The sequence below is a fragment of the Falco punctatus genome (assembly GCF_963210335.1).
Source record: "Falco punctatus genome assembly, chromosome: 3".
Lineage (NCBI taxonomy): Eukaryota > Metazoa > Chordata > Aves > Falconiformes > Falconidae > Falco > Falco punctatus.
Window position 1 is genome coordinate 121,347,620 of NC_137582.1, and position 12,255 is coordinate 121,359,874.

The 12,255-nt window shown below is 54.8% G+C and overlaps 1 protein-coding gene across 3 annotated transcripts in view; it reads left to right on the forward strand.

Moving 5' to 3' along the window:
* Window positions 1-69: 69 nt before the first annotated feature.
* NKAIN1 (sodium/potassium transporting ATPase interacting 1) overlaps window positions 70-12,255 on the forward strand; it is a 58,665-nt gene continuing 46,479 nt past the window's right edge. For 2 of the 3 annotated variants that reach the window (XM_080381785.1, XM_080381786.1), the window contains exon 1: window positions 10,482-10,526. In XM_080381785.1, the coding sequence (XP_080237911.1) occupies window positions 10,493-10,526 (34 nt within the window). In that variant the 5' untranslated portion in view covers window positions 10,482-10,492. Of the gene's footprint in view, window positions 10,527-12,255 lie in introns of all 3 variants that reach the window. The other variant, XM_080381787.1, reaches the window with a different exon arrangement.

Here is a 12,255-nt window from a genome sequence, read left to right on the forward strand (position 1 = left end):
ATTTTTCTATTGTACAATTCTCAATCAAGGACCTCACTGGTATATAACCTGAGGAAACCATAGATGTTACCTTCATAGAATCACAGAAGGGTTTGGGTTGGAAGGGACCTTAAAGACCGTCTAGTTCCAGCCCCCTGCCCCGGGCAGGGACACCTCCAGCCAGCCCATGTTGCTCCCAGCCCTGTCCAGCCTGGCTTGGGCACTGCCAGGGATGGGGCAGCCACAGCTACTGTGGGCAGCCTGTGCCAGCGCCTGACCACCCTCACAGGCAAGGATTTATCCTAGTATCTCATCTAAATCTCCCCTCTTCCAGCTTAAAGCCATTCCTCCTTGTCCTATGGCTACATGCCCTTGCCCAAAGCCTTTCTCCAGCTTTCCTGTCAGCCCCTTTAGGTTCTGGAAGCTGCTCTAAGGTCTCCCTGGAGCCTTCCCTTCTCCTGAACAGCCCCCACTCTCTCAGCCTGTCTGTACAGCAGAGGTGCTCCAGCCCCCTGGTCATCTTCGCAGCCTCCTCTAGACTCACTCCAACAGGTCCGTGTCCTTATGTTGGGGACCCCAGAGCTGGATGCAGCACTAGTTGGTGCAGTCTCACCAGAGCCAAGTAGAGGGGGACAGTCACCTCCCTCGACCTGCTGGTCATGCTGCTGGTGATGCAGCCAAGACTACAATTGGCTTTCTGGGCTGTGAGTGCACATTTGAGCTTCTCATCCACCAGCACCCCTCAGTCCTCCTCAGGGCTGCTCCCAATCCATTCTCCACCCAGCCTGTACTCGTGCTTGGGATTGCCCCCACCCACGTGCAGGGCCCTGCACTTGGCCTTGGAACTTCATGAGGTTTGCAGAGACCGGCATCTAGAGCCATCATCCCTGGATGGCATCCCTCCCCTCCTGCATGTCGGCTGCACCACACAGCTTGGTGTCATCGGCAAACTTGCTGAGGGCGCGCTCAATCCTGCTGTCCGTGTCACCGACAAAAGTGTTAAACAGTGCTGGCCCCAATACAGACCCCTGAAGAAGGGCACTCATCTTCAGAAGAGCAGCTTTATTTTTTGTTGATGGCAATAAAAATGACCACACTTAAAGTAATTGTTGGGCTACTGCTGAATCCTATTTTCATGTTTTGAGTAAAATCCAGCCTTCTGTTACAAACTTTGCTAAAAACTCCCTTCTGTAAGCAGAGTGAGTTTTCTGTGGCAGGCACAGTGCTCTCGGTGCTCAGCAGTAGGGGAACAGGCCTGGTGGCAGGTCCTCGAGCAGGTTAGATCCGTCCTTCATATACCTCCGGCTGAGTGCTGGGATCCCACAAGGGTGCCTGCACCCTGCCTCAGCTTCGGGGGGACCTCAGCTTCTGCTAGGTCTTGCCCTCTAGCCATGGTCCCTCTGCCTGGCTGACGCTGCTGCACCCCAGCCCTGGGGTTTAGGCCGGGAGGGAACAGTCCGCACTGGCTTTTTTGGTTAAGGCTGAAACCGGCATCAAGCCCTTGACTCAGAGCTGAGCCTCAGCGCATCTGTGTGAGAACATACAAGGGGGGGTTCCCGTGCCATGAGCTGTTGTCTGATGTTAATTAACATGCCATGAGGAGCACATGTGGCATTTCTCTTCTGACAGTGTCCACCTCAGTTTTCATCCTTTTTTCCTCCCCATTTTTTCCCCCCATTTGCTGCCTTGGCTCAGGTTGTATCAGGCGTTTCTCACCTCACTGCCTTTCTGCCCCATCCCAGAGGGGCCTTCTTGAGGGCTGCAGTTCAGCTGGGACAGCGGCCATGTTATGCTCCCACCCCAGCAGCACCATGCCATAGGACTGTCCTGCACAGTCTTGGCAGCATTTGACCAGGACAAATCTGCTGCAGCCACCAGGTGTTTCAGAGCTGGGAAATTGGTGCAATTTTGTGCAGTGAAAAGGGAAGGAATGTGGGGTCCCCCTGAGAACGTTTCTTGTCCTCATTTCCCTGCTGTAGGCAGAAGAGAAAAACTGGAGGATGCCACTCCTGGCGCCAAAACAGACACATCAGCTTTTAAGGAGGCAGGGAAATTGGTTGCGTGTTCCCCGGGAGGCAAGGTGTCTCCTGGGCATGTAGTGTGTGGCATTGTCCCTGGTCCCTGTCACCTGGGATGGTTCCTGTCCCAGTGCTATGTCCTTCGGTCAGCAGTTGGCTGCAGGCTGCCCCATCCCTCAGGGACACACAACCTTACTCACCACAGTTGTTTCTCTTTGAAGCCCTTGGAGCTGGAGCAGAGCTGGTCTCTGCTCCAGGTTCCTAAATCATCGCAGTCTGAGTGACTTTGGGTGCAAGAAGGGGTGAACTGGAGAGCACGGATGGGTTTAAATCTTGGGGAAACCATTGACCCCAAATGAGCTTCCTACACTGACACTCTTCATCCCTGGGGTGATGGATTCAAGGGTCAGATCTGAATGCTGAGATTCAGCAGAGCTCCAAGTTCAAATCCAGGGAAGATCAGCTTCACGGGAAGCGGGTCTGGTCCGTCGGCTGCTGACATCCACCTCCTGTCATTCCCCAACTCCCAGCAGGAGCAGCAGGAACGGCCGCTGCAGCCCTGGGACTCTGTGGTTATCCCTGTGCCACTGCCCTCGATGGCATCTGTCCCTGTGGGGGGAACCGTGCACGGCTGGAGCCGGGTGGCGATGGCGCAGGCATGGGAAGGCCCATCATCGCCAGATCACGGCGAATGAATGTATCTGCACACAAACAAATCACCCTTTGCTGAAGAGGCAGGTGGAGGGAGCTGAAGGTAGGGTAAAGATTTATTTTTAACTCTGCAGAGTATTCAAGAACATGCCCTGAAACACATGTAGGTGAGAGCTGGGACTCCAGCCAGGAGGGCACAAGAGGGGACCGACCTCCCCGGACCCACCCGAGCTGCAGCCCTGGACCCAGGGACCCACACCGCGCCTCCATCCTCTCACTGAGGGCTGTTGGGCAAGGAGGGTGCCAACACATGGATTTAGTGCTTAATTAGACCTTGTCACAGTCCTCGAGGGTTTATGGTTCTATTTGAATATATGCCCAGGTGTCAGAGGGAAGAGTGACTCCTGAGGCTGAGCCCACAGTGCCAGGATGATAACCCTGCAGTTCACTGAATCTTGCTTGTTTAAAATAATTTAAAAAGGGTTAGTTTATTTTGTTTTCCTAATTCCCAACCCAGGAACCTGCAGGGAAGTGCAGGAGGGGCACCTCTCTCCCCCTGGCCTGAGTCCTGGAGGGTTTTGTTGGGCAGCGGTTGCTGTGCCTGGGGGTCCCGCAGAGCCTGGGGGTCCCATGCAGGATGCTCAGCAGTTGGCAGCTTCCAGCATTGGGCAGTGGGGGCTGGATGGATCCGCATCCACCCGGGGCAAGCAGGTGTCACCCCTTCTGCCCCCAGACACCCGTCCATCACAATGGCATGGATGTCTGTGGAGCCATGACCCAGATCAGGGAAATGATCCGGATTAATGCTAAATCCCCCAGCCCTGAGGGAGCAGCCGGGCGGATCGAGCCAGGCCCACGGCAGACGATTGGTTTGCTCTGAGGGCATCTCCGTGCTGCCTGCATTGCTGCCACCTGAGCACTGGCAAATTCACGGCAGCAGTGAGCCCCCAGTCCAGCTTCCCAGGCAGGTCCTTGTGCCCGCCCCAGCGCTACAAGACAAATCTCTGTTCCCCAGCGCCAGGGAACTTGTGGATCAAATAAACATTCTGTGCCAAGTGGAGGGTGAGGAGGGAAACACAGACAGGGGCAGCTCTGAGTTACTGCTGCCAATTACTGTCTGCAATTAAGGCTGGATCAATACCCACCCCACTGCTTTGGTGATAGATCGGACCATGTGCCAACATCCCAGCCCCTGGGGAGAGCTGAAAGCTCATTTAGGAGAATCACCTACCTGCTCCTAACGGGATGTAGAAGAATGAAGCTGGGTTAATTAGCATTGATAATATACAGCTGTGGGTTGGCTTCAGGGGCGTTGGCTGATGTAGATAAGGTGCAGGTGTGGCTGGTTCTGTTAGGTGGTTGAGAGCCAATAAAGAGAGAGAAGTTGAGAAAGAAGCAAGTGAGAGGAGAGTGGGTCCTGGGTGAGATGGCAGTAGAGGGACTGGTATGAAGAGTGTGCTGGCATGAGACGGTAACAGACCTTGTTGCAGTTTGGTAGTCTGGAGAGTCCTGCAACAATGGGATGCCTGTTCAGTGGATTGTAGCTCTGGCACCATCGGGATGATTTATGGATTTAATGCAATTTGCTATTGGGGTGGTACTTGGAGCTCAGCAGGTTTAATGCTGTGCAGAGCCCCACTGGGCATCAGTGAGCACAGCCGGCTCTATGACACGATCCCCTGGGCTCACACTTCCCCTGCACTTGCTGCCAGGCCATGGGGACTGCCGGGAGAGCAAGGCACTCACCATGAAGGGCTGGCACCCACCGAGGGGAGCTGGTACTTGCAGCAGGGCTGGCTGCCACAGGACTGTTGCAAATGCTGTACAAAGTGAGTACTGCAAGACTGCACCCTGCTTGTATGTGCATGTACATACATGCACACACATGCATGTGTGTGCATACACAAGCCTATGCACACATGCACAGGCATGCATGCACATACATGTACCCACACACCCCCTCACTGACACTGCCAGGGCCAGCACTGCCACCAGGCTGTGGGGACAGGGTGATGCCTGTGCTGGGCAGCAGAGCACCCATGGGGATCTGGGGCGGGGCAGCCCCAGGGGCTGGCTACCCCCCAGCTCCTGGCTGCTGCCAGCTGCACCCGGGTGAGCATGGGCCCCTCTTGGCTCCTGTCCCATGCTAGAGCCGTGCCAGCTCTGGGGCATCGCAGCAGCAAACCGTTAAAGGCATAATCTGAGTGCAGAGAAAATTGTTTTCTTAAACAGGTTTATTCCTCCAAGGGAGGTATTTGCTTGAGAGATTTCCACTATAAATTAAATCTTTCCCAGGATGCAGATAAACGGCCTGTGTGCGTGCTAGAGCTGCTTTGGCAGGGGGGCTGCCAGCTGCTTCCCAGCCTTTTGGTGCACACTGGAGGTCTGGCAGTGATCCTCTGACATGTCCTATGTGGCTGTCCCTATCCTCATCCCCATCCTGGTCCTTGATCATTTGGCAATTCCAGCATTAGCAAGTGATCCCAGCCTGGTGCAGATGTGGTACGCAGAGCACCTCAGCATGGTGTGGAGGGCCAGATCCTGCTCTGGGTGCTGGTAATCCCCATGCTGGGCGCAACAGGGGCATCACCGGGAGGCCCCAGCTCACCCAAGGGCAGCCCTGGCCCTGCTACACCCTCTAATTACCTCCCTGTCCTTCCTCCAGCACTTTTCCCACCTTTTCCCACTGCTGCTCCAAAGCTTCTAATGGATTTTGATAGTTACAATAAGCAAGTGATAATTTCTAAAAGAATGGAAAACAATTATTTGCTCTGTTGGGGGATTAGGTGATATTTAGTCTCTATTTAATGGAAAACTAATTAAATTACATGAGCGAGTGAATAGAAATTTTTTGTTAATTATGAATTTTGTGAGCTACAAAGGCTAAATGATGATGGATTCTGTAATCTGCCATACTTTTCGCTAGACACAGAGATAAGATGACAACTGAGAAAGAATGGCGTGAATGCATTTTAATTTCTATATAGATTCAATAATAACAGCCAGCTGAAGAATGATCCATTAACAGTGATCTGTGGGAGCTGACATTGATTGGCAGGCTGATGGCTAATTATGTTAAAATTGGGGATAAGTTGATTAAATAGATTTGTGTGCATTGCTGGAGGTGGTCAGGGAAGTCACTTTGGTTTGATTTGCTCTGTTGTGGCCCTTCCCTTGACCCCTGCAGGGCTGAGTGGGGGGAGGATGCCCCACATGGGGGGCACAAGGTGTCCTTTGGGGCTCTGAGTCGCTGGGATTTGGGGCTGTTCCCCGGTGAAGTGAGGAGGGATGGGTTCAGGGTCAAGGCTGGCAGAAGAGGTGCTGGGTGTAGGCTGAAGTCTGGCACCCCTAGCACAAACCTGGTGCCCAGATTTGGGCTTCCCATCACACAGAGCATCCCTCATCCCAGGGATGGAGCATCCTTGACCCCAGGGCTCACCTCAGGGCTGGGGCATCCTTGACACCAGGGCATCCATGACCCCAGGGATGAAATACTCCTGACCCCAACCTGGGGCACCCTTCACCCTGGGACTAGGATGTCCCTGTCCCCAAGCTGCTCTGTCCCAGCACAACCCAGAGGAGCTATGCCCATCCCAGCCACCTGCTCCAGCCCAGCTGCCCTATCACAAGGTGCCAGGCTGCACCTTGTCACCTTCTCCCTCATGCTGACAGGGCTGCTCTTTTTAACCACTGGTTAATTAGGGGCTAATTAGCATGATTCCTGGAGATCTTCATCCCTTGAGCAGCAAAGGTGAGTGTATCGTGGCTCTTCAGCCAAAATCCAGCCACCCATCAGGCTCTGGAGGGATTTAACCTGAACTAAGCACACACCCCATCCCTGCTCCCCATTAAGGGGAATTACCCGACCAGCTTAAATTATGCAGGATGTGTGCCAATGATTTGCATGTGTTTACCCCGCACTGATTTACATAATGCATCAGAATAAATATCTTTTCCCCATCACCATAACCAAGATATATGAGGCCCCTTCAAAGATTTCTTTGCCAATAAACATGCCAAAAATCATAGTTTTGTCTTGTTCTGATGACTTAGCACTGTTAATTACTGCCTGAGTGGGTGAAAGATGCTCACCAGCCCCCTTGGCTTTGTGTCTGCAGCAGCCCCCCCGGGCTGACACATCCCTGGGCAGAGAGATTCAGTATAAATTTGCCCCCAGAATTCATGTTGTGAATCATCACCAAGCCTAGACAATGGTTTTAGCTCAAAAGAAGTGAAAAAATTCAACCCCAAGAGCCCATGAGGAAAAGAAGGGGGAAAAAAAAAAACAAAACAACTCCAATGCCAGGGCTCAGGGCTGCAGAACTGCAATGTCCCCTGGGTGTCTTCTATTAACCTAAAACCCCCTTTTTTTCTCCTGGTTTTGCCTTTTTTAAGGCAGCAAACAGCATCCCCAGCCTGGCTTGTCCTATAGCAGCTTTGTGTCTCCTCTTCCCCCAAATAACTACTTGTGACTGCGCTTGGGAGCATTTCTTATGCTCATCCTGGGGAGTTGTATTTTATTTTTTGGCTCCATTTGGAAATAGTGAATAATTCTGGTGATAGATACAAGTGTCCCAAGTCCTGGTGTCCTGGCAGAGGCCCAGCTCTCCATGGGACTTCCCTGCCTTCAGCTGAGAAAAGGAGCAAAAGCTGCTGGTGGTGTGATTTTTTTTCTGCTCCAGAACTTTTTGAGGGGGGAAAAAAGGAAAAAAAAATTTAAACCCGATCCCTGCATGAGATTTCTGAGCAAAAAATAGACACTTTTGCGTAAAAATATCATTTCAGTGAAAACACCCCATTTCATTGTGTTTTGTTTATACCCTTTGGCAGAGATATCTCTCTGGCATAAGGATGCAGGCATTTTTTTACTTAAAACATCTTTTTGGTGGAAGGAGATGATTTTGATTGTAGAGAAGTGATCCCACCTGGCTCCTCCTGCCCTAGGGATGGAGGGCTTGGCTGGGCTGGATTCTGCTACACTGCCGGTGCCGGGGGACTGCCAGAGCCCCTGGCTGAGCAGAGAGGTCACCTGCCACTGTGCAGAAGCCAGGCATGAGGAGTCCCTATGGGTGGTGACCTCTGCAGTGCCCTCCTGTCATGGGAGCCCCTGGGAACATGGCTGCTCTCCCAATTCCATCCCAAAGGGCTGGGATGGAGGCGAGAGCCGTACCCAGGCTCTTGGAGGGCAGGGATGCAGGATTTGGGGTGAGGCTCCAGCATCGCCATTGCAATGGGGAAAGTGAGGCCCATCAGGGCTTGGTGGCAGCTGTGGCTGCACACCAAAAGACATATCTTTCCAGCTCCCTCCCATCCCCAAGAATGAATAACATGACCCTGGTTTAACTTCTTCCTAAAATTTCCTCTGTAATTTTGGTCATCGAGTTTTTTCTTGCGAAGGGATTGTGGGCTCTGGAGGGTGGTGGTTTACAAGCAGAGAAAAAGACAAAATATAGGGCTCATTGCCCACCCGCTCACAAATGAAGTTCTCTCCTTGCCTTCTAGGGAAGCCTTGACGCATTATATTGACCTTTTTTAATTTAAAATTGATTCCTCGCATAACTCCACCTGGCATCTCTGTGCCGTTGTATCAATTGTCATGATTTTATATCCAGGGCATTTTGCCTTTCTCTGGTATTTTTTGGAGCTGACAGGAAGGGTTGAGCTGAGCGGATTTTCCTGGCTATTACCAAGAAGATGCTGTGAGGTGACTGGAGCCTCAGCCTTTTTTGGCCCATGGGGTAAAACCAGTCCCTCTGCTCCAGGTTTCTGCTGTGCTTGAATCCCAGAGGAGCACACAAGCTCGATCCTGGAGATGGGTCTGGTCCCCCCACTTCTGCATGCGGGTAACCCTTAGGAGCCTGGGACACTCCTCCCCATGGGATGAGGGTGATGAGACCTCTCTCAGGCTCTGGGTGAGGACCTGGAGATGATGGAGCCCAGAGCGCTGGAGGTGATGGAGTCAAGCCCACAGTGGTGGTGTCACAGGGAGACCTGGTCCACGGGTGGGATCCTTGGCATCCTGCAACAGTAAGGTGTAGGTGTGAGCAGGGCTTGTGGAGGTTGCAGCTCACCACTGACCTAAGACAATGTGGTATAAATGCAGAGGTCCCCGTGTTTCAAACACCCACTGGCTCAGTCTGGGTTCAGCCACTTCTCCCAGGCCCCTGGTTCAGAGCATCACTTGGTGAACCCACAGGATTTTTGTGGCATGGTTTTTGCATTCATGGAAGCCAAGTGGTTTCTGCAAAGCCCCGTCCTTCAGCCTCCCAAAACACTCCTGGGAGCACAGAACAGCTGGGAGGGAGAGAAATTCCCACCCCTGAGGGTGAAGGAAAAGCTCCAGGTGTGGTCCCAGCTGGTCCCAGCAGTGCACGGGGATGTGTGGTCTGGCTGGGCCAGGTTAGACCATGGCTAGAGCGACAGCTGTGCACAAATGCATCTGTAAGGCTGCAGCCCCTCGGACCCTGCACAGAGCTGCCTTGACACCTGGGAGTGCGGGGGGCTGTTTTAGGAGATGCTTCCTTACAAAAATCACAGCTGAGGATTAAGAAATCACAGAACTGAGAAGCAGTGAACTGTCCCCAAGTCCTGCAAGGTGGCATTTTAGGAAGAGGTTTCTAAAGCACTGGAAAAGCAGCATCCCGGCTATTCCCGGGCAGATGTGCACTCCGCGATCCCCCCTGAAGGTGTGCAGTGAAAAAAGAACAAAGGCGAGCGGGGTGTATGGCGGCGGGGAGCCATACCCTGCCTGCTCTGCTTGCACCCGCCTCCTTGCCCAGACCTGCTGGGCGTCAGCCCCTGGCACCCAGAGCCGGCTGGCTGGGTGCTGGGCTGCGGAGCGGGGCTCTGCAGGGAGCAGCTGGGGGCCTTCCTCGCCGGGCGGAGCGATCTGCCCTCCCTGCACACCCAGCTGCTACCCTAGCACGGTCCCCCCAGGGTGCCCCCCTGAGGAGGTGGCTGCGGGGTCCCTGTGCTGCGGGTCCAGGCACCACCCAAGGGCCGCAGGGCCGAGGGAAGGGGGAGGGAAGCAGCTCACCGGCCCTTCGCTTTGCAATCGCCGGGATTTAACCCAGCCCCACCTGGCTCCGGAGGGGAGAGGACGGGGGGAATACAGAAAAAAACCCAGCTATTAAAAAGGCAAATACTGACGATAAGGAAAGGCGGGCGCGACTAGCAGCCGCGCCTGCCGCCGGCTGCGGGGAGGGGACCGCGCTACCCGGCACCCCCGGAAGCCGCCAACGGCTCGGCGCGGCGCGGCGTTCCCGGCCTCGCCTCCCCGCGCCCGGCCGCGCCGCCCGCCGGGCTCCGCCGGGAGCGCGTCTCGCCTTGTTCCGGCGGCCGCGGCCCGCCCTGCCCGGCGCGCCCCCGACCCCACCCGCCGCCTCCTCCCCGCCCGCCCCCGGGGCGCCGAGCGCGGCTGTGCGCAGAGACAATAGAAGGGCCGGGCGGGCTTCGCGCAAACCTGCGCGCCCCGGGGATGGATGGCGAGGTGTGCGCGGCCCCGGGGTCCCTGCAGCGGGGACCGGGGCTGTAGCGGGTCGGGGGGAGCGGGGCTGCGGGAGGGGGGAGGCGGAGAAGGGGGGCGATGCCCCTTTCTGAGCCCAGCCCGCCTCTGTGCTAACCTGGCAGGGCGCGGGAGGCGGCAGGGCTGCTGGGGAGAAAGTAGCGGAGCTGGCCGGAGGCTGGAGAGCAGGACATGTTGCTGGTGCCCCCTTGATGCTCCCCGGGCGGCGGCTTTGCTGGCTGAGGGGCGGCTGGTGAGCGGCCGGAGGACGGCGACGCGAGGCCACGGTGGGGGAAATCCGAGGCTCCGGCTGGGAAACCATGGGGAGATGCAATGGGAGATGTACGCTGGTCGGATTCTGCTGCCTGCAGCTGGTAAGGCGAGGGGCCGTCTTGTGCTCATCAGCATGCCGGGTTGTGCTTTGTGCGAAATGTTGGCTGTCACTGCTACCCACTCCGTCGCGGTGGTGACCTTGCTGTGGGACCAGCTTGGGGATGCTTCAGTACCACCCAAAAAAAAACCCCAAAACCAAAGAACAACAAAAGAAAAAATAATAATCAGGGAGGAACAAAATGCCACCCTCTTCCCTTGCCTCAATCCAGCACTGGTAGGAGTTGCGGCTGGGGGAGATGGATGTGAACCAGTTCCCTGTGCTGTCAGCGCCTGGGGATGCGTCTCCAGCAGGTGTGAGCTTTGTTTCCAACTGCAATCTCATCCCTCCGAGTTCACTCCTGCCAGCAGTTTCCCATCCTGGCAACTCTGAGGATGTTTCATGGGGTGCTGGTCCCCCATCTCGGGGCAAGAGGGAAACTTGAAGCTGCTGCCAGCACTTCGTAAACTCTCCCACTTTCAAGCAGGACCTGTCTGCCCGCGGCCAGGGGACGCCAGGATGTTGGGGGCAGAGAGAAGGGAGAGTTTTAATTTTAATAGGATTGTCAGTCTTCATAATAATTAGTTGCTGTGCTTGCCACTGCCCGTGAATCAATCTTCATCAGGCTGCTGACAGAGGAGCAGGCAAAGGGAGCGCGTGGGGTATTTGGGGGGTTTTCTGCTAAAACCAGCACTGACAAGGTTGCAATTAATTATCCTGGCTGCGTGTTTCGTTAGCGGAGAATCAGCATCCTACATCTTGCCCCCACAACCGTGCCAGTGCTTGTCGTGACAAGGAAAATGAGGGGGGATTGCGGAAACGTGTGGTGGTCAGCCTGTGATGTCCCCAGGGATCGGAGGTGAGGGGCTGGATGGAGGCAGTGATGGAAACAGGCTCCGGATCCACTCTGGAGGTGATAGTGGCATCCTGCTGACCAGCACTTTCTTCCCAGCGTTGCTTTTGTTCATTCTCCATCCTTCAAAAGGCAGCAAACGAAGAGGGGTCCCCACTTTTGGATAGCTAGGGGAACCAGGTTTTCCTTGGGGGGATGCAGGAAGCTTCAAAGCCAGACCTTGACCCCGGGGAGTGGAGCTGTTGTGGGCTCATCCCCAGGCTGAAATCCCACTTGTCCCCAGTGGGAATGGCTTTTTGTGTCCCCAGCTGTCCCCCCGGTTCAGTCTGTAAAGTCTTCGCACTTTGCTCACCTTCCTCCTCATCCAGGATAAATCCGATGTGTGGTTTTTGCGTGTGTGGGAGTTTCCTGGCTTTTGGTTACTTTTTTTTTTTTTTTTGCCACTCTGCTCCAAAACAGGTTTGTTGGTGTTTATTCCCTGAGATATCCCAGTTCTGAGAGATTTTAATATACTTGTTATAGGGGAAGAATGGAATTGGTGTGAGCTCCTGAGCTGGGAAAGTAGCTCCTGCTCACACCTGAAGAAACTTTGCACTGCAGATCGGGGTCAGGCTTTCCTCATCCCATGTCTTCTGCTGCTGCTGGCATCCCCAAAGGCTTGGCTCTGGAATTGTTCCTTATCAGTGGCCTTTCCACCCCTGGCTCACCCTGTACCCCCAGTTCATCCCCTCCCAGCCTGCAGGATGCTCTCCCAAGCTCCTTCTCGGCTCTGGAGGCAGTGGCTAGCATTGTGCCAGCTGGGGGGAGATGCGCTCTGCCCCTAGCATCCCATCCTGCAGCAGTGGCACCCAACCACCCCATGAGGAGAAGGTGCAACAGG